At 43.2% G+C, this 23,630-nt stretch overlaps 1 protein-coding gene across 1 annotated transcript in view; it reads left to right on the plus strand.

The window, feature by feature from the left end:
- kiaa1109 (KIAA1109 ortholog) overlaps nt 1-23,630 on the plus strand; it is a 103,011-nt gene that overhangs the window by 16,867 nt on the left and 62,514 nt on the right. Inside the window, exons 8-28 of the mRNA XM_054796248.1 lie at nt 17-210; nt 2,690-2,769; nt 3,860-4,010; nt 5,065-5,221; nt 5,418-5,496; nt 9,470-9,561; nt 9,683-9,800; nt 10,522-10,677; nt 11,483-11,580; nt 11,799-11,983; nt 14,295-14,401; nt 14,486-14,715; nt 14,804-15,019; nt 15,242-15,379; nt 18,032-18,208; nt 18,402-18,530; nt 18,923-19,042; nt 20,160-20,491; nt 20,608-20,858; nt 21,758-21,998; nt 22,638-23,129. Of these exons, the coding sequence (XP_054652223.1) occupies nt 17-210; nt 2,690-2,769; nt 3,860-4,010; nt 5,065-5,221; nt 5,418-5,496; nt 9,470-9,561; nt 9,683-9,800; nt 10,522-10,677; nt 11,483-11,580; nt 11,799-11,983; nt 14,295-14,401; nt 14,486-14,715; nt 14,804-15,019; nt 15,242-15,379; nt 18,032-18,208; nt 18,402-18,530; nt 18,923-19,042; nt 20,160-20,491; nt 20,608-20,858; nt 21,758-21,998; nt 22,638-23,129 (3,743 nt within the window). The remainder of the gene's footprint in view (nt 1-16; nt 211-2,689; nt 2,770-3,859; nt 4,011-5,064; nt 5,222-5,417; nt 5,497-9,469; nt 9,562-9,682; nt 9,801-10,521; nt 10,678-11,482; nt 11,581-11,798; nt 11,984-14,294; nt 14,402-14,485; nt 14,716-14,803; nt 15,020-15,241; nt 15,380-18,031; nt 18,209-18,401; nt 18,531-18,922; nt 19,043-20,159; nt 20,492-20,607; nt 20,859-21,757; nt 21,999-22,637; nt 23,130-23,630) is intronic.

The raw sequence follows: 23,630 nt of genomic DNA on the forward strand, positions 1-23,630 counted from the left end.
CTTGCTGCTTTTGAAGGGTCGGTTGGCATTTGGGAACCACCACCTCTCACAGACTTTGTGCTTGAACTTTGAGGACGCCTTCCTGACTTACGCCACCAAGCCTCCATCCAGCCACCTAGATCAGTACATGCACATTGTAAAGGGCTCCCTGGAGAATGTGCGTGTCATGCTGGTTCCCAGTCCACGCTATGTTGGCATGCAGAATGATGAGTAAGGCTGTGTCATGTGTGGCAACTTCACACCACATACTGTTTACACTTTGTGTTTTTCATGTTTTTTCTCTGAGTATACTAAGGATGAAGCGGTTATCTCAATAAAAAATGTCCATGTACCTGTATTATCTTATCAGTCATAATAATATAGTGAAAATTGCTTAAAAAAAAAAAAAAACTAATAATGATGATAATATATATACTGCTCAAAAAAAGGAAAACACATCAGATCTAAACTGGGGGAAAAATGATCTTGAATATCTTTCCTGATAATAAGTGGGTTATGTATTAGTAACAAAATGATGCCACATCATTTGATAGAAATGAAAATGATCACCCTATAGAGGGGGGAAATCAAAGACACCCCAAAAATCAAAGTGAAAAAAATGATGCAGCACACTGGTCCATTTAGCTAAAATGTCATTGTAGCAACTCAAAATTATTGTCAGTAGTTTGTGTGGCAACCACGTGCTTGTACGCATGCCTGACAACGTCAGGGCATGCTCCTAATGAGACTACGGATGGTGTCCTGGGGGATCTCCTCCCAGATCTGGACCAGGGCATCAATGAGCTCCTGGACAGTCTGAGGAGCAACCTGGCGGCGCCGGATGGACCTAAACATAATGTCCCAGAGGTGTTCTATTGGGTTTAGGTCAGGTGAACGTGGGGGCCAGTCAATGGTATCAATTCCTTCATCCTCCAGGAACTACCTCCATACACTAGCCACATGAGGTCGAGCATTGTCGTGGACCAGGAGGAACCCAGGTCCCACTGCACCAGCGTAGGTTCTGACAATGGGTCCAAGGATTTCATCCTGATACCTAATAGCAGTCAGGGTGCCATTATCTAACCTGTAGAGATCTGTGCGTCCTTCCAGGGATATGCCTCCCCAGACCATCACTGACCCACCACCAAACCGGTCATGCTGAATGATGTTGCAGGCAGCATAACGTTCTCCACGGCATCTCCAGACTCTTTCACGTCTGTCGCATGTGCTCAGGTTGAACTTGCTCTCATCAGTGAAGAGCAGAGGGCACCAGTGATGTAGTTGCCAATTCTGGTGGTCTGTGGTAAATGCCAATCGAGCTCTACGGTGCTGGGCAGTGAGCACAGGGCCCACTACAGGACGTCGGGCCCTCAGGCCACCCTCATGGAGCCTGTTTCTGATTGTTTGGTCAGAAACATTCACACCAGTGGCCTGCTGGAGGTCATTTTGTAGGGCTCTGGCAGTGCTCATCCTGTTCCTCCTTGCACAAAGGAGCAGATACCGATCCTGCTGAGGGTTAAGGACCTTCTATGGCCCTGTCCAGCTCTCCTGGAGTAACTACCTGTCTCCTGGAATCTCCTCCATGCGTCCGGGTACCGCAGTGATGCCCTGGTCCAGATCTGGGAGGAGATCCCCCAGGACACCATCCGTAGTCTCATTAGGAGCATGCCCCGATGTTGTCAGGCATGCGTACAAGCACGTGGGGGCCACACAAACTACTGAGAATCATTTTGAGTTGCTACAATGACATTTTAGCTAAATGGACCAGTGTGCTGCATCATTTTTTCACTTTCATTATTGGGGTGTCTTTGATTTCCCCCCTCTATAGGGTGATCATTTTCATTTCTATCAAATTATGTGGCATCATTTTGTTACTAATACATCACCCACTTATTATCAGGAAAGATATTCAAGATCATTTTTCCCCCAGTTTAGATCTGATGTGTTTTCAAAGTGTTTCTTTCATTTTTTTGAGCAGTGTATATAATATATAAAAAATATAGTATTAAATTTAAAAAATATATGTATAAAATACTTAACAATGTAAATAACCAAAAATATGTATACTTAAAATTTTATAATAAATTCAAAATACTATTTCTGTTAATTTTTTTTTCTTGGCTTTTGTATTTGGAATATAAAGTGACAATTGAAATGTGTAAACTCTTGTAACACTGAGCTTTGAACATCCATCCGTCTTATGCCACCACTAGGGTCGCAGGTATGCTGAAGCCTATCCCAGCCAATCGCAGGGCACATATAGACAGACAACCATTCACACTCACATTCATACCTATGGACAATTTAGAATCGCCAATTAACCATTTAACCAATTAACCCAGTTAACAAGCTTAGTGACTATTATTACCCTGCCTGACAGCAGCGGTGTCGGCAGTGTGACCCCCGGGCCATTTTTGGCTCGCAGCTCGTGTTTTTATTGACCCTTTACATATTTAAAAACATTGTTTTTAATAAGCTATCATATTAGATATTCCACGAATTTGCTTTGACGACTATAATGCAAAGCTATGATGTTGATTTATTGAGCTATCTTGGCATATATTGACATACATTGGATTAGTTTTAGCATCTTTTAATGTACAAAATATATCAAAGTGGCCCCCCCCATTTTTCTATATGGAAAATGTTTGAACACCACACTACAGAGTTCATGACCTGTCATGAACATGATCATGTGCTTTCTTTGTAGACCACCCAGACTGATGGGCGAAGGTTTTGTTGTCATGCAGTCCAATGATGTCGACATCTACTACTACCAAGATGAGCCAGGTATAAACACTTACACTACACATATTGAATAAAGATGATGTTCGGCTGAGAGAGGGATGACCACTAGCTCGCCAGCTAACGAGGAATACAATGTAAACAGTATAACACGCCAATGTGAGAGTTTCAAAAACGATTTGCAAGCTTGAGCTCGTATCAGACCGCCCACAATGAAGACTTCCAGGTACAGTATGACATTACTGGGAGGCGTTTATTGCCCAGTTCGATCCGGTTCGAAATGGTCCTCCTGTTGTTATGAAACTTACCTACTGAGTGTTGAATCAGAGCAACTGGACTTTGTAACTTCTTGTTACACTTCTCATCCAGATCCATATGGTAATGCTCTGTTTCAACGCCCAAGATATAACATGTACTGAAAACCTTTACACGCACTTTTTTTCCAAATATTTTTTCAATTTGTGGATAAAAACGTATCGTTGTTGAACTGATCATGAAACTTGTTTTGTGCTGGCACACCGTGATATTTTGCACTAGCTGAAATTCAAACTGCACTTTAATGTCTTTTCATTAAAGGGGCTGTTTGCAGCTGGCTCACAATTACACCGCCAGTGCTGAGCAAAGGCTCCTGCGCATGTGTGGGCGGGATATAATGCTTGTAACACAAGTTAGCGCCACCAAGCAGCCACGTTACCCTTGCAAACAGTTTTTTTTACATTTAAAATGTAAATTAATTAATTAATAAATCAAATAAGATATTTAAGAAGTTTACATAAAAAATCTCTGCAATTTGGGTCGCTACTTGTCATTGAAAGGTGATGGTGGGTCCTGCAGCCAGACCAGTTAAGGACCACTGTCGTAGTGAATGTTTGTATAATCAAGAAGGGGCAATTACGGAGCGCATGCTCTTCTGTCAAGATTTCCTTTTCCAAAAACCTCATATAATCATAATCATTAAATCAAACTGTGTGCTTCTTGTGGGGTGTTTAAGTGTGCAGGAGTAGGGGGTACATTGCTTCTGGCCAAATGTCTGCATGAGTAATGGGACTATAAAAGTTTGGGACCACTGATGTAGACTTTTTGACTGTTCAGAAAATACATACATCCAGGGTGACAATAGTATGGATGTCTGCAGGTCTGGTGCCAGTCGAACAAGAGAGTGGGGAAGAAGCTGAGACATCCAGTGAGGAAGATAAGCTGCAAGACCTCCCTCCATGCTGGGGTCTGGACATTGTTTGTGGAAAAGGAACTGACTTCAACTATGGCCCATGGGTGGATCGTCAGAGGTGCACAAACAAGCGCATGCACAGAAACGCTGAAAAGCAAAATATAATACAGTCGTCCCTCGCCACTTTCGCAGCTTAACTCTAGCACGTTTTTTCAAAAACATATGAATAAATCATGCTCTTTCTTTGTAAACATGGCCTAATATTTTTTTTAAATGCATATTGAAACATGTTACATAATTTTGCCTAAATTAAGCATTTTCAAACCTAAAAATATCTAAATCAAGTAAAATACAAATACAGTCGTCCCTTGCTCCATTGCGGTTTGGAACATCGCTCGGTCACTCTCTCACTCCCTCACTCATTGCAATTTAAAAAAAATGAATTAATGATTCCTGTTTTGTGGTTGACTACGGCCTATTATTATTATTCCAAAAATGCACATTTAAGCAAAAAAGCATTTTCAGGCATGAACTAAAATAGAAATACATCTTAAGGCAATACAAGACTTTGATTAACTGTAGTCTACACTGGCCACGAGGTGTCGCTAGTAACACCTACCAGACTAGATCGCTCATGACAGGCTGTTATTATTTGAAAGTTATTTAACAGGCACAATAATATAACAATAATAATGTCCTCATCATCATAATAATACAGGCTACTGTTGTGTTCGTACTCTAGCTTACTCTTACTCTAGCTTAAACTCAACTCTGGATCCCAGACGTCACTTTCAGTCCACACGTCTGAAAGATATTTATTGAAACACACAAGCAGGAATCTTATTTATGTCTTAAATTACTTATTTTCTCTGATTATATCTACTACATTGGGTAATACGAGTGTAAAGGAGACTATAGGCATGTTATTTCATGTCATGAGGGCTCTAATAATATTACAAAACACATTTAGAAGATCGTTAAACAGGTTTTCTGTTGTATTTATTAATATTGAATCCTACTTTGTGGAAATTCACTTATCGCGGTCGGGTCTGGAACCAATTAACCGTGATAAACAAGTGATTACTACATGACATAATGTTAGATTTAGGAATATTATTTTATTAAACAAAAGCTATTATTTTTGCTGAAACACGTGAAAACATATTTTACAGGGACTGTCTGTGGAAGTTCTTTCTGCCGGCAGACTACCAGGATATGAAGGTGACAGAAATGGCCCAGCCAGGAGAACCTAGGCAGATCCAGGCGTTCGAGCTGCGCATGAACATCATTGCTGACGCCACCATTGATCTGCTTTTTACCAAAAACCGGGTCGGTGAACACTACTATTTGTTATTCCTTTCTTATTGATCTTCTTTTGCATGTATTTGTATTTTGATTAAATACTTGTTTATTAATTATTATGTTTTTTCTTTTTCCATTTTGCTCTGTTTTGATTAAATACTTGTTTATTAATTATTATGTTTTTTCTTTTTCCATTTTGCTCTGTTTTCATTCCTGTTACTAGGAAACCAATGCCATCCATGTGAATGTAGGTGCAGGTTCTTACCTGGAAGTCAACATCCCCATGACTGTTGGAGAGATTGGTACGACTTTTAGACTAAAATGGCAACACAGACTAGGTTCATATATGAAACTGTATATAGAAGCCCATTTGTACTGACTCATTATCACTAGGGATGTCCGATATTGGCTTTTTTGCTGATAACCGATATGCCGATATTGTGCATCTCTCAATTTCCGATTCCGATATCAACCGACACTCCTGTTGTTGAAGGACTGGACTGGACAGGACTGGGCTTATTGCCTTATTATATATTATTAATATTCATTATGTATTATTGTACTGCAAATTAGTTATTCTAATTCTATTTTCTTATTTCCTTATCTCTCATGTCTTTCCTTGGTTGTTTTATTTTGTGATGAAGTGATTAAGTTAATTATGAGCTGCTGGAAATGTGAATTTCTTTTGGAGATGAATAAAGTATCGATCTGTCCATCCGTTTAAACACATATCTGTTGTGAAGCTAACGGATACAGCATCAGCAATTAGCTTCTCAACGTGGCTGTAAATAACAGCATTACATTCCCGCTACCCGCCATTAGCGGTGTTTTGAAAACCCACCCCGAACACGGTTCAGCAAAGCATCGGCACAAGTGTATGTGCTGCTTGTGAAGTGTTATGTCGAGCGGACTTGCTGCTGCAGCAGCTGCATGCCCAGGGGCCTTCAAGGTTTATATAACTCCTAAATTTTGCAACGGAACACACCTACAAATCAGATTGAAGTTACAGAGATGTTCGCCATCTCCTGTATTAGTATTAACTACAATGCAATGTTGCAATTTTGCGACTTCGGCGCTTAAAGGGTTATATTTCAGCTTTTGTTATAGGGAAAAAAATCGATATTGACCGTACATTTTTATGCCAATAATATTGGTCGGCCGATATTATCGGACATCCCTATCATCACCATACTATGGACACTTAATTGTCTTGTTCTGCTTTAAAGAAACTTTAGTGGTCATTCTGCCGATCTTCATAGGATCCTGTAACGGCAGTCGGGTGTACAATCCGAGTGTGTGTACAATACCAATATTCCGGCCTTAATGCGCGTAATAAAGACAAGTCAGCTCGCCCTGGTGGTGAGACTCTGTGAGGGATGCACAACGTCAGGAGAAATTGTTGGTTATCATGCCGACAACAGTGCAGCCTGTGTTCTTGAGTGAAATGGCAGCGTTTGTCGGGGATGCAGCTCCTTAAGTAAAATAAAATAAATAGTCTTTTGTAAGTTTTTTGTAAGTTTCCATGAATCGAGATCAGAAGACCTTTATGAACAAAGATGAGAGGAGGGACCGCACCTCGCCCAGACGTGGGATACCGGGGCCTCACCCTTGAGCCAGGCCTGGTGAGGAGCTCGCAGGCGAGCGCCTGGTGGTCGGGCTCTCACCCATGGGGCCCGGCCGGGCTCAGACCGAACAAGCCACACGGTATCCCCCCCACCCCCACCCCCATAGAGCCACCACCTGCGGGGGGACAAGCATAAGGGTCCGGTGCATTGTGCTTTGGGTGCCGGTTGAGGGCGGGCACCTAGGCGACCTGATCTTCGGCAGCCAAATCTGGTTCTTGGAACATGGAATGTCACTTCTCTGGCGGGGAAGGGGCCCGAACTTGTGAGAGAGGTTGAGACATTCCGACTAGATATAGTCGGACTCACCTTGACCCACAATCCTGGTTCTGGATCCAAACTCCTCGAGAGGGGCTGGACCTTGTTCTACTCTGGAGTTGCTGCAGGGGAGAGGCGGCGAGCTGGTGTGGGCTTATTAATAGCCCCTTGGCTCGGTGCCTCTGTGTTGGAGTCATTTCCCTACGCCTTGGGGGTGGGGAAAGGGTCCTGACTGTCGTTTGTGCGTACGTGCTGAACGGCAGTTCAGAGTACCCAGCCTTCTTGGAGTCCATCAGAGGGATGCTGGAAAGCACCCCAACTGGTGACTCTGTCAGTTTGCTGGGAGACTTCAACGCCCATGTGAGCAATGACAGTGTGACCTGGAGGGACGTGATTGGGAGGAACGGCCTCCCTGATCTGAACCCGTGCGGTGTGATGTTGTTGGACTTCTGTGCGAACCACAGTTTGTCCATCACAAACACCATGTTCGAACATAAGGATGTTCACAAGTGCACATGGCACCAGGACACCCAAGGCCGCAGGTCTATGATCAACTTTGTAGTCGTATCATCAGACCCGCGTACGCATGTTTAGGACACGCGGGTGAAGAGAGGGGCTGGGCTGTCAACTGATCACCACCTGGTGATGAGTTGGATTAGATGGCGGGGGAAGATGCCGGACAGACCCGGGAGACCCAAACGTGCAGTGAGGGTGTGCTGGGAACGTTTGGCAGAGTCTTCTGTTCGTCAAGTCTTCAGCTCTCACATTTGGCAGAGCTTCGCCTGCATCCCGGGGGAGGACGAGGATATTGAGTCGGAATGGGCTCTATTCCGTGCCTCCATTGATGTGGCCGCAATGTGTTCGGTGCCAGTCGTGGTGGCAAGCCCCGAAACCGATGGTGGACACCAGAGGTTAGGGCTGCCATCAAGCTGAAGAAGAAGTCCTATTGAGCATGGATGGCTTTTGCGGGACCCTGAAGCAGCTGATAGGTACCGGCAGGCCAAGCGGCGCGCGGCTTCGGCGGTGGTTTAGGCAAAAACTCGAGTGTGGGAGGTGGGGCCATGTAGCATGGTTTTTGATCGGCCTCGAAGAGGTTCTGGCAAACCGTCCGGCGCCTCAGAAAGGGGAAGCAGTGCCCGGTCCACAATGTTTACATGTGGGTTTCGTCCTGGTCGCGGAACACTGGACCAACTCTATACCCTTGCAAGGGTACTGGAGGGTACTTGGGAGTTTGCCCAACCGGTCTACATGTGCTTTGTGGACTTGAAAAAGGCATTTGACCATGTCCCTCGCGGTGTCCTGTGGGGGGTGCTCCGGGAGTATGGGATTGGTGGCGCGCTATTACGTGCCATTCAGTCCTTGTACAACCGGAGCAGGAGCCTGGTTCGCATTGCCAGCAGTAAGTCAAGTCTGTTTCCGGTGAACGTTGGCCTCCGCCAAGGCTGCCCTTTGTCACCGATTCTGTTCATAATTTTCATGGACAGAATTTCTAAGCGCAGTGAAGGGTTCGACGGAGTCCAGTTCGGGGGCTTTCCCGTCTATGCTTTTTGCAGACGATGTGGTCCTGATGGCCTCATCGGGCTGTGTCCTGCAGCGTTTACTGGGACGGTTTGCATCTGGGTGTGAAGCTTCTGGGATGAGACTCAGCACCTCCAAATCTGAGGCCATGGTTCTCAGTCAGAAAAGGGTGGATTGCTCCCTCCGGGTTGGGAATGAGGTCCTGCCCCAGGTGGAGGAGTTCAAGTATCTCGGGGTCTTGTTCAGGAGAGAGAGCTGAGCCAGAAGGAAAAGCTCTCAATTTTACAGATCGATCTATGTTCCCACCCTCACCTATGGTCATGAGCTTTCGGTCGTGACCGAAAGAACGAGATCGCGTATACAAGCGGCTGAAATAAGTTTCCTCCGTAGAGTAGCTGGACTCACCCTAAGAGACATGGTGAGGAGCTCGGTCATCCAGGAGGAGCTCAGAGTAGAACCGCTGCTCCTTCACATCGAGAGGAGTCAGTATCCGGACACCTCCCTGGTGAGGTGTTCCAGGCATGCCCAGTCGGGAGAAGGCCCCGGGGCAGACCTTGGACACGCTGGAGGGATTATGTCTCACAGCTGGCCTGGGAACGCCTTGGTGTCCTCCGGGTGGAGCTGACTGGGGACCGGGAAGTCTAGGCTTCCCTACCGAGACTGCTGCCCCCGCGACCCGGACCTGGATAATCGGACGAAAATGGAAGGGAATGGAATGGAATCGAGATCACGATTTCATTTTTTTATTATTAGGTTAGTTCTGTATATGTAGGTATAATGCGTACAGTTGGGATCGTTTTTAATTAGATTATGCAAAGATATGGCTGACACATCTTTTTAGAGAACTAACAGTACTGCATTTTGCCCCTGCCCTCAGGCTACTCGCCCACCATCAAAGGGCAGCTTCTTCATGTTGACACCACTAGCAGCATGCAGTACAGGACTCTCCTTGAGGCAGAGATGTTAGCTGTAAGTAGCACTTAATTACTCTGCAGCAAGAGTTTGAAAGAAACATTTGAGAAAGATGCTAATGATTTTGTGTGTGAAATGTGTATGTGTGAATTTATGTGTTCTGGCGCCCATATTTCAGTTCCATGTGATTGCCAGCTACCCTCAGGTGTGGAACATGCCTCAGTCGTGGCAGTGTGAGATTGAGGTATACAAGGCCACCTATCACTTCATCTATGCCCAGAAAAACTTCTTCACTGGTGAGTTGAGCAGAGAAAACAACAGTATCAGAATGTTTAGTAAAGCCTAGGTCACAACCGGTCGTACGGGCTCCTACAGCCAGTCTGTGTGCAAAAAAATGCAAGAAACGCATGGAGGGCGACCGTGTGACTTGGTGATTATCAAACGACTGGCCGTAGACCGGACGTAGAGGTTCTTCATGATGTCAAACAAAGTCTTCGGGCAGTTATGTGTTTTTCAGGTTGCTAGACAAACTTACGCACTTTGTCTGTCTTTGTGTGTCGTCCGTATGGCCAACTTGTGTCCAACGTACGTTTTGCAGGTGTCAGCTTTGGCCAAAATCACGCTTGCGGACTCCTGTGTTGCGGACTCCTGTGTGTGTGTCGTGCCCCACACGTGCACCCCACACACGTAATTATTTCATACGTCCTCCATGCGTGTCGAAATCTTACTCCTTCATGGTCACCACAACTATATTCTCCACGAAAAAAAAAACAAAACACAGGGATTTGGGGCAAAAATCGCATGGCCAATGCACTTTTAGATGTACCAGGCATTAAAATTGATCAAAAATTGATCAATAAACTGAAGAAACTAGGGTGGTCTAATCATTTTATCCATGACTGTATAAGTTCAGGTCAAGCACAACACTGTATAGGATATTTAAAGTGTTGTCGACACATGTCACCATGGTTTCTTATAGGTTAAGATTGCGACAAATCTTTGTCTCTGCCTTGACAGATTTGATTCAGGACTGGGCGAGTGACAGCGCCCCAGACATCTACTCTTTTGTTCCCTATTCTTGGACATTCAAGATGCTTTTTCACCAGTTTGAGATGATCTGGGCCGCAAACCAGCACAACTGGATCGACTGTTCCACCAAACAGCAGGAGAATGGTGAGGAAAATTTAGTCGTGAATATAATAATAATAATAATGGAATGCAAGAATGGTATAAAGAATTCAGTTATTTTTATTCATTTGAAATGCATAGGTTCCACTTCCATCATGTTGTAATATATTGACTTTTCTCTTCTTTTTCTCTTCTTTTCAATAAAGATATTTCACAATAATACATTTTAAAGCTGTAATTACAGTACCGTGAAGTCGTGATATTTTTGCCTGTGGTTATCATACCGTCAGAATATCATAACGGCCCATGCCTAGTCTATACTAACCCAAAACTCCAAAACAAAGATGTGTCATTTACTTAATCCGATCGCTCCTCTGTACGCAATACAGTGAGCAGATGAGAAATTGTAAACATGCAATCATGTAGACTGCAGAGTCAGAAATTACATGCTGTCAAGAAATTAAGATATTTAGTTTGTTTAATAAAAGAACAAGGTATTGACCTGTTCTGTATGAAATATAGGGTGAAAAAATCCATCCATCCATTTCTGCACCACTTGGCCTCACTAGGGTTGCACGTCTGCTGGAGCCTATCCCGGCTGTCTTTGAGCGAGAGGCAGGGTAGACCCTGGACTGGTGTCCTGTAATTATATAAATTAAATTAACTTGACCTCTTGGTGGGGTCACCTGCCCCCCCAGTATAATGGCAGGGGAAACACTGTCTTTTAGTATTAACACCAACACAAATTAATGCACTTCAGCACTGGAGAGAAGGAACATGGCAGGGTGCTTCTGGCTGTTATGCTACATTGTAGTGTATGACTAATCCCAGCAATTTTGATTTTCTGCAGTGTACCTGGCAGCATGTGGCGAGACGCTCAATATAGACTTCACTTTGCCTTTCAATGAGTTTGTTCCAACAACCTGCCATACCCGCTTCAGCTTGAAGGTTAGTCTTATTTAAAGAATGACTTATTTCAAATGCAGTCCTGTTAAAATGTGTTTTTTCTGCAAGTGAGTGCCATGATGTCCTGCCGGCAGTATTAATGCACTCTGTAGATTACGCATACGTTATTTTTAGATTCAGATGCATTTTTATGTCCTGGAGACAGAAATCTACTCTGTATGTGGGTGTATCTAAGTACATGTACGTTTTGACCTTTTCAGGCGGAGGATACAGACATGCGACTGTCTCTGCCTGAGTGCCACCCAAGCCGCTACCCCCTCCTCACCCTTGCCAAAGATTACCAGAATGTGAAGCTACCCCCCGACATGTTCATGCCAGGGGAGAATCAAAGTGCCCCCCCTCCTAAAACCACCAAGTCTCGGTGGAGGAATATCACCCACGCAGAGTAAGTTGTAGGAATAAAGTAGATACAGTGCTTGCAGAGAGGAGGACTTGATGAGTCACCAGATAAGGAATTGCAAAGGAGAAAATAAAATGTCAGGATAACAAGAGGTACTTTTAAGTGCGGCCGCTTTTTTGGATTGGAATAAAATACATGTTTTTATTCCCATTGAATTCTAGCTGTAGTGAAAATAGATTGTAGATGACAAAGATGAACTTTTCTTTGCCCCTGGCCATACAGTACTGCTCTGCATAATCCTGCAATTTCAGACATGTTTGCTCTGGCCTGACTCATCAGCACGTTTCTTGGCAGTTTTTGGTTCAAGCCTATTTTTCCAGGCTGCCCATTTTGGGATTCTTGATTGTAGTAGGACATGAAAAGAAATATAATTTCTTATAATATACTTTTTAAAATCATTGTATTTACGGTAATTATATCTTTGTCATGACTTTCATTACCTCTCTTTGTTGATGGGGATAGATCATATTTTGATGTAGTACGTTGCTGGCAGGTGAACTCTTGAGCTCACATTGCATGGACCAAAGAAACAAACCAGTGTCAAATTACTGCAAAACTTAAATACGTCATACAAAATGAGTCAGGGGCATTGTCCTGCTGCTTTTGCTGTTAATGTAAGTACATCACGCACATCACACCAACCATATGTTTTTTCCTCAAATGTTTGTCTCTCATGTGAGGTTGGAGAAAATTTGATTTTTGTCTCGAAGTGTGACCTTTGGTACAGTAGTTTTGTATTGGGACTGCGAGTTACGCTGACATAGCATGCACACTATTATGTTTGTTGTCAGGTAATGATGGGGATTTGGCAAAGTTTATCTACTAACACTAGCTATTGTTGAATGTATAACTTATCTTAAAGGGGACCTATTATACTAAGTGTATGCATGTTCTGCATACAGTCCTTTTTTAAAGTGGGATATTTATTTGGCCGTTATTTAGGTCAACATCAGGCGTTACGTGTTGAGCCAAGGTTTCCACTATAAAATATCTCTTTAATATAGAGAGAACATAAAAAAAACTCCATGTGATGAGTTAACAATGAAAATGAATAGTAGTTAAATAGATTTGACAGCCCGAATAACCAAATATCACTTCGTTGCTCATTGTCCTATAAATTGCTGTGTACAGCTTCAGTTAAAAAAAAGCAGGATTAAAAACAACGTGACATCTTCCATTGGTAAACATTGCAACGCAGGAGACAGTGGGGAAGATACATATTGTTTAGGTTTACCCCCTGACAAAGATATTAATTTTTGGTAGATTTACTGAGAAACACAATTTAAAAAGTCCTATACAGTAATACATTTATTTTTATTTGCTTGAGAGTACTTTGTAGGTGGCGAAACCTTTGTTGGCAAATACAGAGGTTAGACATTTCTTGTTGTTGGTCACTAGGGTTGCACACATCTCAGGAGGGATTTTGGTCACAGAAAGAGCCAAAAATCAGTATGTTTCCACCTCCATGTTTGACAGTAAGAGTGGTGTTGTTGGGCTCATATTTCCCTGCCTCTAAACACGTTGTGTTGAGTTGATGCCATGAGCTCAATTTTGGTATCATCTGACCACACCACATTCCTCCCAGCCTTGTCTGAATCAGTCAGATGTTCATTGGCAAACATCAGACGGGCCTGTACACGTGCCTTCTTGAGCAGCGAGACCTTGCGGGCACTGCAGGATGTCAAACCATTACAGCAGAGTGTGTTACTAATGCTTTTCTTGGTGACTGTGGTCCCAACTCTTGAGCTCATTAACAAGCTCCCTCACCTAAGATATATGGTCCCTCACCTTTCTCAGAATCGTCCTTCCTCCACGAGGTGCATGGAACTCCAGAACGAGGGTGACCGTTATCTTATCCTGTATTTCTTTCATTTCCGAATTATTCTGCCAGTAGTGGTCTCCATTTCACCAAGCTTCTGGCTTATGGCCTTGTAGCCCATTCCAGTCTTGTGCAGGTCTACAATCTTGTCCCTGAGTTCTTTTTGACTCGTCTTTGGTCTTGCCGATGGTGATGGAGAGGTTTTAATAGAAGGGACTGTTTCTCAGACAGGTGTCTTTAGCCACATAAGTTGAGATGGTTTAGGAACGGGACCGATTTCTGTGCTTCATGGGCACATCACTGGTCTGTGGGGGTCAGAATGCTTGCGTCTTGGTAGAGGATGAGTACAGCTCATGAAAGATGTGAGTAAAAGCAAAAGTGTTGCATTGATATTTCTGTCGAGTCTATTTGAAATGTTCAATATTGCAATGTGACTAGTGTATGTTGTGATTCTAATTGTTTCTGCCCTAACTTTAGAGCCGGCTGGGTGGACTGCTGGAGTGTGCCAAACTTCCTGCTGATCATTGACTACACCTGGCACCCCATTTATCCTCAAAAAGCAGATGAGCAACTTAAGCAGTCATGTAAGCTTTCTGTCGTGGTACCACAACCTTTGCACATATTCTTTCTAAAGCCAATTAGATTGATTGTCTCTTACCTAATTTCAGTCTCTGAAATGGAAGAATCCATGTTGTCAGCTTTGCGGCCTCCAGAACACACTTCAGCACATCACAGCCACCCACACTACACGTCTGCCTCTGCCTCAGCTGGCTATAGCCGAGTACCTACTGACCCCTCGGAGCTTCCACCTGACAGACTTCATGTGGAGATGGAGATGTCCCCGGATTCCCAAATTATCCTTTATGGGCCTTTACTCCGAGCTTTAATTGCCATCAAAGTATGAACTTTTTTCAATGGCTTTAAAAAGAGAACCCACAATCTTATGAGTCACCCTTCTAATCTACCTTCTTTGACTGGTTTCTCAGGAAAACTATTTTGGTGAAGATGACATGTACACAGACTTTGAAGCGACAGTGTCCAGTCCTGTTTTGTCCACTTCCTCATCTGGCCTCGGGTGGTCTCCGCTGGGAATGGAAGACAGTGGGCATAAGGAAACTTCCGACATACATCCTTTGGACCTGCGGCCTTGGGACATAACTGTGCTCATCAATCTCTACAAAGTCCACGGTCGATTACCTATGGTAAAACATTTATTTCTTGTTTTAAAAGTTATAGCTGCTTTAAAGGTAGTAGGTAGAGCAAAAATGTACTTGTATAGAATATTGGCATGGGCATGTATACCTCATGTTTTGCAGCACATCTAGAATTTAATTTCTTTTTACATCTCTCTTGTTTGGATTACTCTGTGTGTAAAAATGTGTTGATTCATGTTTTAGTTACTTATGTTTTTGGGGTCCCTCCAGCACTGCAGCAGCGAAGGACCAGAAGGTCCATCTGGATTTTTGGAGCGGTTATGTTTTGAAATGAAGAAAGGTTACAAGGAAACAATGCTTCAGCTACTACTATCACCTATTCACATTTTCATTAGTGACAACTATCAGGTAAGATTACAATAAGAGTACAATACCTCACTGTATGACTTTGTTTGTGAGGCTCGCTGTCACTCACCTCCAGTATCTGCCCTGTATTTGATGGGGAATGCGGAAATTCAGTCATTTTTACTGAAGAAAATGTAAAAAATTATGGGAATCATTCCAAAAATACATTTATATCACAGATCAGTGGATAAATATGATTAAATGCTTAAATGTTAATTTATCCCTGTCATTACTCAATTATATGTATTTATATGCATTTTGAATTGGAAAACTACAAATACATGTTTTGTGTTAACATTTTGGCTTTCTGGAGCAGATTAATTTGACTTGCTTTCTTGAAAAATTACTTTGGTTAGAGTACATTTTGGTTAATCGGACCTTCTGGACTCCAAGGTTCCACTGTACTTTGTGCTGATTGGCTGTTGATGCGTATGGTGTCTTCATAATCGTCATCGTACGGCACAGCAAATGTCATCATTATCATCTTTCTTTATCATTCATTAGTGGTGAGTACATTTTACAGGTCTCAAAACATAACTTCGATCAATCGCAGGGATATACTGTATTGTACTATGAACCATATCTGAGCGACCAACAGACTACAGCTTGTTTAAAGCTAAAGTTTGTTTACAGCTTTGTTTATCTCCACCCATTTGTTCCCAATCTACAAGGTTCCCCCCACCTGAAGGGCGTCAAAATAAGATAAGATGTGGATTAGTGTTGCCGGTACCAAGCCATACTGTACTGTTCAGTGTCAGTGGGACTGAGTAATATTTTTCACTATGTTTATTTGTAAATCAGTAATAAAATGTTTGGGTTACACAACGTAATCTTGGTTCTTTGATAGTAGATTGAGGCTTTTCACTATGGGATACCATAGCCCTGGGCATGTATCACTACGGAAGCTCTGATGACACAACGTCTGTCAGTGACAGACAGGTTGAGCTGTGGCCAGGGCCACGCCCACTCCTCTAACACAGCCGACCTCTCCCTCTAAATCATTCCTGACGACTTCTTACCGTGTCTGTAAGGAGAGAATCAAAGGTGAAACACCTCACTCTGTTATCAAAGAACCAAGGCTACGTTGAGTAACCCATAGTTCTTTTTCTAATTTCGCTCAGTGTTTCACTATGGGAGATATGGCCATCTCCTGTATTGCAGCAGAGAGGCTAAACAATTCACAGTCCAATTTGCGAAGCTCACACACATTATCCAACACTGCGTGTGCCACTGAAGGCCCAGACACTTCACAAACGCCCAGCCCAGCTTGCCGCCACACAGATATCATGCACAGAAACCCTCCTGAACAGGGCCCACGATGTGGCCATTCCCCTCGTGGAATGGGCCCTTTTAAATGTGAAGGATGCAGCAACCCCTTTCAGGCATAGGCCAGTAAGATAGTCTCCACAATTCAATGAGACAGCCTCTGACAGTGGCTTGCTCCTGTGGGGTGTGGCCAATGACACAAACAGCTGATCCCCTCTTCTGAATTCTGCTGTTCTTGTAACATACACGTGCAATGCCCTTACCAGGAACAAAGAGTTAACTCTGCGCTCATCTGTTGTTGCAAACGGAGGTGGATGAAAATCCCTCAACTCCACAGTGGAACACCTAAAAGATGAGTCCATCACCTTAGGCACAAAAGCAGGGTTAGGCCGCTTACAGACCCTCATCAGCCCCGAAGCAAACTGCAGACAAGCAGGGCTAATAGAGAAGGCCTGAAGGTCACTCATGCGCTTTGCTGTAGTCAAGGCAAAGAGCAACGCCGTCTTCAAGGAGACAAATTTCATCCCCACAGCCTCAAGTGGCTCCAGTGGATGACATGAAAGGGCATCCAGTACCACAAATACGGGGGCGCGGGGGGATCAGGGCAGAGAAACCGGAATTTGCAATGTGGCCCCTTCATAAAACGGCACACCAAGGGGTGATGACCTTATCTCTCATGCCCACATGACAAGCCATTACTAAGAAAACAGAGGGGGGAGTGCAGGGACAAGAGGGAGACAAGAACAACAGCAACAACAACAATTGCAACGACAAACAACAAAAACAAACACGACTACATCAGCAAATGTCTATGACGGCCGTAAAAGCCATAATGGAGATGACAAAATAATATCAACAACCACAGTGATAATACTGAATTAAATATTATTAGTGGTAATAATAGCAATGAAAATATTAACCAAAAAAAGTGAACAAAATGACAGTAACTGTAATGCATACAATTGTAATAACTATAATCTTATTGCCGACATCACCATCACTGTATAAAACCAACAATTGATAAATCATTGAATTATATGGGGAAATACGTAACTACTCTGAGTGGAGGTATACGCGTGTACAGGTATCACTGTATGTCTGTATGTATACTGTATATACGTACATAAATTTGTGCGTATGTGTGAACGTGTAATTGTCGCTGAGAATTTATGAAAGGAGAGGGACAAGTTACAAGTCACCATTTCACGTCCTCAAAGGAGTAGGAAGAAGCAGATTATTTAATCCTACCCCCTCTCCGTATCACATCAATTGCTAATACATACATAAGTATACATACAAACGCACACATACTGTACATATAGAAATGTCGTGATCCAAGTCATTAATGCAAACTACTATATGTGAATTTTTCTTTTTTTCGGGTCACAGCGTCCAACAGCCGACACGGTGTTGAGGGATGGACACCTCAGCCTGTCGGGCCTGCAGATGAGGGCGCACGCCATGTTCTCTGCCCAGGGGCTGCCACTCGGAAGTGACACCCTGGAGTACGCCTGGCTCATTGATATGCAGGCAGGGGGTCTCACTGGCAGGGTGACTGTTCCACAGGTGTGTATGTGTGCTTAGATGCTGTCCAAGCAATTAAATGGATGGATTCTAAATACTGTACAAATTCCCAATTTTTATCCATAATTTATACCTTGAAATTTGCTACGTATATATAGTTTTAACTTTGGAATGCAGTAGCTTTTGTAGTTAATGCATTTTAATGTTTAAAGCATCTGTGTGTTGGTTGATTTAGGTGGCCTGCTTGTTAGAATGGGGGGAGACATTCCTTTTCCATGTGGTGTCTCGCGAGTTTCAGCTGGACCAACCAAAGCCCTCTGTCATCTGCCAGCATGGCACTGACCGTCGCATCTGTGATGCTAAGGTAAAACCAAACCAGGAAATGTGGCGTCTTTCTAGATAAAATGTGTTCACATGTTCAACCTCATCAGCTCCAGCTATTCACTTTTCTTCTGTACGGCGGGCGGTACACCTCTGAATTGAACTGTCATGTGATCATTCAGACAATATTGATCAGGCTTTCTCAAATGTTCAACCTACTGTATCTGAACATTTGAGAAAACACACACTGTAATGTTTGTTAAGACAAACAGTTAAAATGATATGTAATGGGCAGAGAATGCTACTGACTATCTAATGATTTTAAACTTTAAGAATAGACTTTCATTAACTATAATTAGCCCTTTCCAGAAATTCTTTATCTGAGTCGGTGTGCCTAAACCATTGTTTACTCCATTGTGTATATTGTTGTTTCAGTTGACATGCTTACCAGGTCACTGTCGAACATCAGAGGAGCTCAAGTACACCATGACGCGATTGGCCATGGATGGAGTGGACCTTTTCATTGTTGAACATGGCTGTGCGGCCAACATCAAAGTAATGAGCCCCTCTTTTTTTGTATTTCCATATTAATAATATATGAAAAAAACAGAAAATCTACTTGACCTTTCATTGCAATGTATTTCATGTTAAATACATACAATAAAATACAGTGGAACCCGTTTAAGTCGGTCCTGCTTATGTTGACAACCAGTCGCCAACCTACTGCTAGCTTGACATTGATGTTCTCAGATTTCAGATCAACATTTGCAAAAAGAGTGGCTATTATAATTATTATTAGATTCAGCTCTAGAACCCTCCCCCGTCCCTCTTTAGTATGCCTCACACACTTATTAAATACATTTTAGTAAGATGATCGATGACCAGATGGAATTCGAGTTATAGAGTACAAGTTTTATGTAAGTTTCGCTTTTAAAGTGCAGAATGTCATTGCTTGATGAAAAAACATTATTTTTATAAATGTGCCAAAATCGTGGGCTTTTTTAACAGTGGTACATGCATGCTTTACATTTTACCTGCATTACTCCATATTTGTAAATTATTACCGACTTAGGGTAAATGAGGTGTTTTCTGTGGAAAAAACAGCCTCTTTTCAGAGAAAAAAACCCCCACCTAAAATCCATGAATTTGCTGAGTCATGAATGCTGAATCTCGAATGTGTGGTAATGCACTGTACTGTCTACTTAGACCTCATTAAAACATGTACAGTGACTTTCTGTTCAGTGTGATGTAAACTTAAGACTAATATGGCAGTATAAACCTGGATTTTACCAAAGCCATCAACAAAATGCACCGATTGATTACATTTTTTATGAGATTGTTAGCCACTGGATGAAAGATTTGTTCCTGTGTGAAAGCTTTATTATCATTATAGTCAAGACATTGCTGTACAATGAAATTAGCGCAGCAGCTTTGTTATATAAAAGTATAAAAGGCCATATGAAAACATACGAATTAATAAAAATATGCACCAATGTGGGAAAACGTTGTCAACAAACGGCCATAGGTTCAACACCCTTTAACAATCATGCAAGTCACAAGTAAATGTACAGAGCTAGTTTCTGTTTCACTTATGTCAACAACCGTCGATGTCAGTCAGTCAGTGTTGCATCCGCTGTATACTACTGGGCTTTTTTCATTATCTTTACGTCAGATGGGTGTTGTTCGTGTGGCCAACTGCAACCTTCACAACCAAGCAGTGGGAGAGGGCATCAGTGCTGTGGTGCAGGACGTGAACATTCGACAGTACATTGAGCAGCAGCAGCACAGCGAGGCAAACAGGCCGCCGCCAGCTGGGCAGGGGCAAGGTCCAGGTGTTCCTCCAAGTCTGTGCCAACCCCCAGTGCTGCGACGCTCTGTCTGGCTGGAGGCAGGCTCAGTCAACCTGAACCTCATTACAGCAGACATTGCCCTGGCCGCTGACCACTCAGCCAAATGTGAAGTCCAGCGGCATTTTCTGGAGCTACATGATGCACAGACCAAAAGGTAGAAAACAACAATCTTGCCAAGTGAAGCCTCTGCAGTACTGCTTTTTTATTTTATGGAGAATTAGCTGTTAGCTAGTTTAATTTGTACTTTCTTTACTACCTGCTTCTCCCAAGACTTTGGTTCCTGTGGCCAGAAGATGCGGGTATTCGAAACAAGCGCAGCAGGAATCGCTGTGGCTGCCTTGGAGGCTGTCGGTTCTTTGGAGGAACCAACATGGGCCTGGACTTCTTCAAACTTGAAGAGATGACACCCTCCTCCTCGTCGGCGTTCTCTTCCTCCAGTACTGAGTCCGACATGTGTTATGGTCAGTCTTTGCTTCACCCTGGGGAGTGGATTATGACCAAGGAAACACCAAAAGTGGATGGTATGAATTGAATTAGTGCTGCATACAGTATGCAGACCTGCCAACATGGTCGCATTTTTGGACCTGGCACACATTTTGACCCTTCAATATGCTTGTACACTTTGCTGCTCTCCAGGTATATTTTGTTGCATTTTGCCCCTTTTAGTTTTGAGTTGAGCCTCTGAAACCTGAATTATGGACCACTGTATGCTACACCGGCTTACTCCTCCCTGTGCAAACCCTCTTGCGTAGTGTTGCATTGCAATTGCAAATCCAAAAACAATCTAGTACTGGGGTGACGAAGACCATGAAGGGTATGATTGCTAGGCTTGTAGAACATTATTTTCTGTGTGTTAACAACTCATTCAGAGGGCGTACAGCCCACCTCCGCGAATGCCTTCTCCTTCTATTTTGGATCAACATTTGCAATAAAAAAATGACTAACGCATACATCAGTTCTAGCTGCAATAACACTCCCCTTCTCTCTTTTATTTACCATTGAGAGTTGTGGTTGCTGACAAAGTTGACATCACATCACATGCACAACCCTGATGAAGAGCCGTAAAAGCAAGGGTGTCCAAAGGGCGGCCCATTTGCGACCTGTGCCTTGTTTTTCTATTGGCCTGCATCACATTGTAGAAATAAAATTAAATACAAAAAACAGCAAAAATGGGAAAACTAAAGCACAAGGCAGTATGTAAGAATCAACGTAACATTGGAGGGGACAGCATAGTGACGCAGAAGTGCACGCCACACTTGAGCGACAGCAGTCTGTGAGGAAAATAGTTCAGTTGGATTTGTGCAGGGTGGGAGTGGAGTACTCATAACATTTGATCAAGGTTGGCAGGTCTGACTATGACATGTACAAGTTTTTGCTGGATAGTAAAGCTTGGGCTTCATAGTATTGTCTTTTTTTTCAGGAAGGGTTGTTGGACTGAAAACCGATACCCACTCACCCTGCTTGCCTCCTGAGGTGCCTGAGAGGCGTGGTCAACAGCACCTAAGTCTCCAGGTACCCCAACGCTCTCATAGCTCCGCATCCTCCTCTGAAGAGAATAGTTCCTCTAGTGCGGCATTGCCCTTACTGGCTGGAGAAAGGGACACGCCCTCGCCAAGTGTTGAGCAGCGCATGTTTCCTGTGAATGGCAAAAGTCCTGTTGAGTGAGTAGTATTGAGAATACATTTGATTGTTGTCAACAATATTTGACTTGTTCTAGCACAGAATATTAAACAGGGTTTATTTAAGCCTGGATTATGCTCCCGCTTTGAGGTGCCAATGTACGCTACGCTTTCTCCTCCCTCCATACCCTCTTGCATAGCATGACATGCACCTCCAAAAAAATTTGACTTTGCCTTGCAGTGACACAGACCATAAAGGCTGTGATTGGTCAGCTTGTACTACATTATTTCCTGGGTGTGTACAACTCGTTCAGAGGGAGTATAGCCCACCTTCACTAACACCTTTTCCTGGCCTGGTGTTCGCATTTTAATACGTGATTTAATCACAGCTCCAATAACGCCATTGTTTGCTCGAGACAAAGTAAGCTAACAAGCTAATAAATAGTCAACTAGAGCCATTGTTGATCATTGAGTTGACTCTCCGGAAATCAGAGCCCCTAGCGTTTCAGCAGAGTATTGCACGTCACACGCTCGACCCAGAGGAAGAGCTATAAAAGGATCACGACGGTGTTGGTGGGGACGGTGCAGTGACTACACAGGAGCATAACCCAGGCTTTAGTGTGATGAAATCACACAAGATTCACTGTTCTCCTTATAATGTTGTATTTGTGGCTTTTACAGCACTTTTCGGGATATTCCAGAGGTTTCTCCTATTTCACCCAACAACGCTCAGGAACGCTCTTCAGTGCGCTCACCTCTGTGCTCTCCCCTCAAGCGCCAGTCCTCTGTACACTCAGGCCGATTAGGCAGCACCAAGAGCCTGTCAGCTGCTGTCTTCAATGAGAAGCCTCCCCCAGTATTATCTGGAGGTGTCCAGTTTAGCTGTGATGTTTCCCGCAGTGACGAGAACGTCCTGGATTCACCACGGCAGCGTCGGAGCTATGGTTCCTTCCCGTTCACACCTTCAGCAGACTCCAACACCTTCCATCAGTACCGCTCCGCCGACTCCAGCATGTCAGTGGCTGATAGTGAAGCCTACTTCTCTGCTGCTGAAGACTTTGAGCCAATCAGCAGTGCTGATGAGGGTCCGGGGACATACCCGGGCCGCAAAAAGAGGAGGAGGCAGCAGATGCAACAACCACAGCAGCCCCCATATTACATAGAGAACTACAGGTCAGTTTGAGCCTAGAAATAATTGACTCTACTCAAGCTTCACTTTGAATGAACTTTTGAAAATAAGAACGTTAGAACATTACACTTTAAGGTTAAATATTGAATCATGGTGCCATACAACTTATTGTAACTGTTTAATGAAATCTGTCAAGAACAGTTGAATCCAGACAAATAGATTCAGTAGTGTCCTGAATGGAGCTTTATTGTAATTTGAATGTAAGGAAAAACATTCTCAGATTTTGTTAAAAATCATATTTACCCTTCCATAAAATGATTCATTATGCATTTGTCATAGTTTGATTACCTTGTAATTAGAAAAAAAACATTGCAAAGCAAGCAATCATTATGATTACTTGCATGACAAAAACAGTAATTGTAAAATATGTTGTATCTCCAATGCACCCGCACAGCACTGTATGCCGGTCTATTACACATTCATGATAATGGCACTATTACTTTTAATACCCGTTTAGTGCTGAATTTAAATATTTAAAGCCACAC

This window comes from Dunckerocampus dactyliophorus, chromosome 13 (assembly GCF_027744805.1).
Source record: "Dunckerocampus dactyliophorus isolate RoL2022-P2 chromosome 13, RoL_Ddac_1.1, whole genome shotgun sequence".
Classification (NCBI taxonomy): Eukaryota; Metazoa; Chordata; class Actinopteri; order Syngnathiformes; family Syngnathidae; genus Dunckerocampus; species Dunckerocampus dactyliophorus.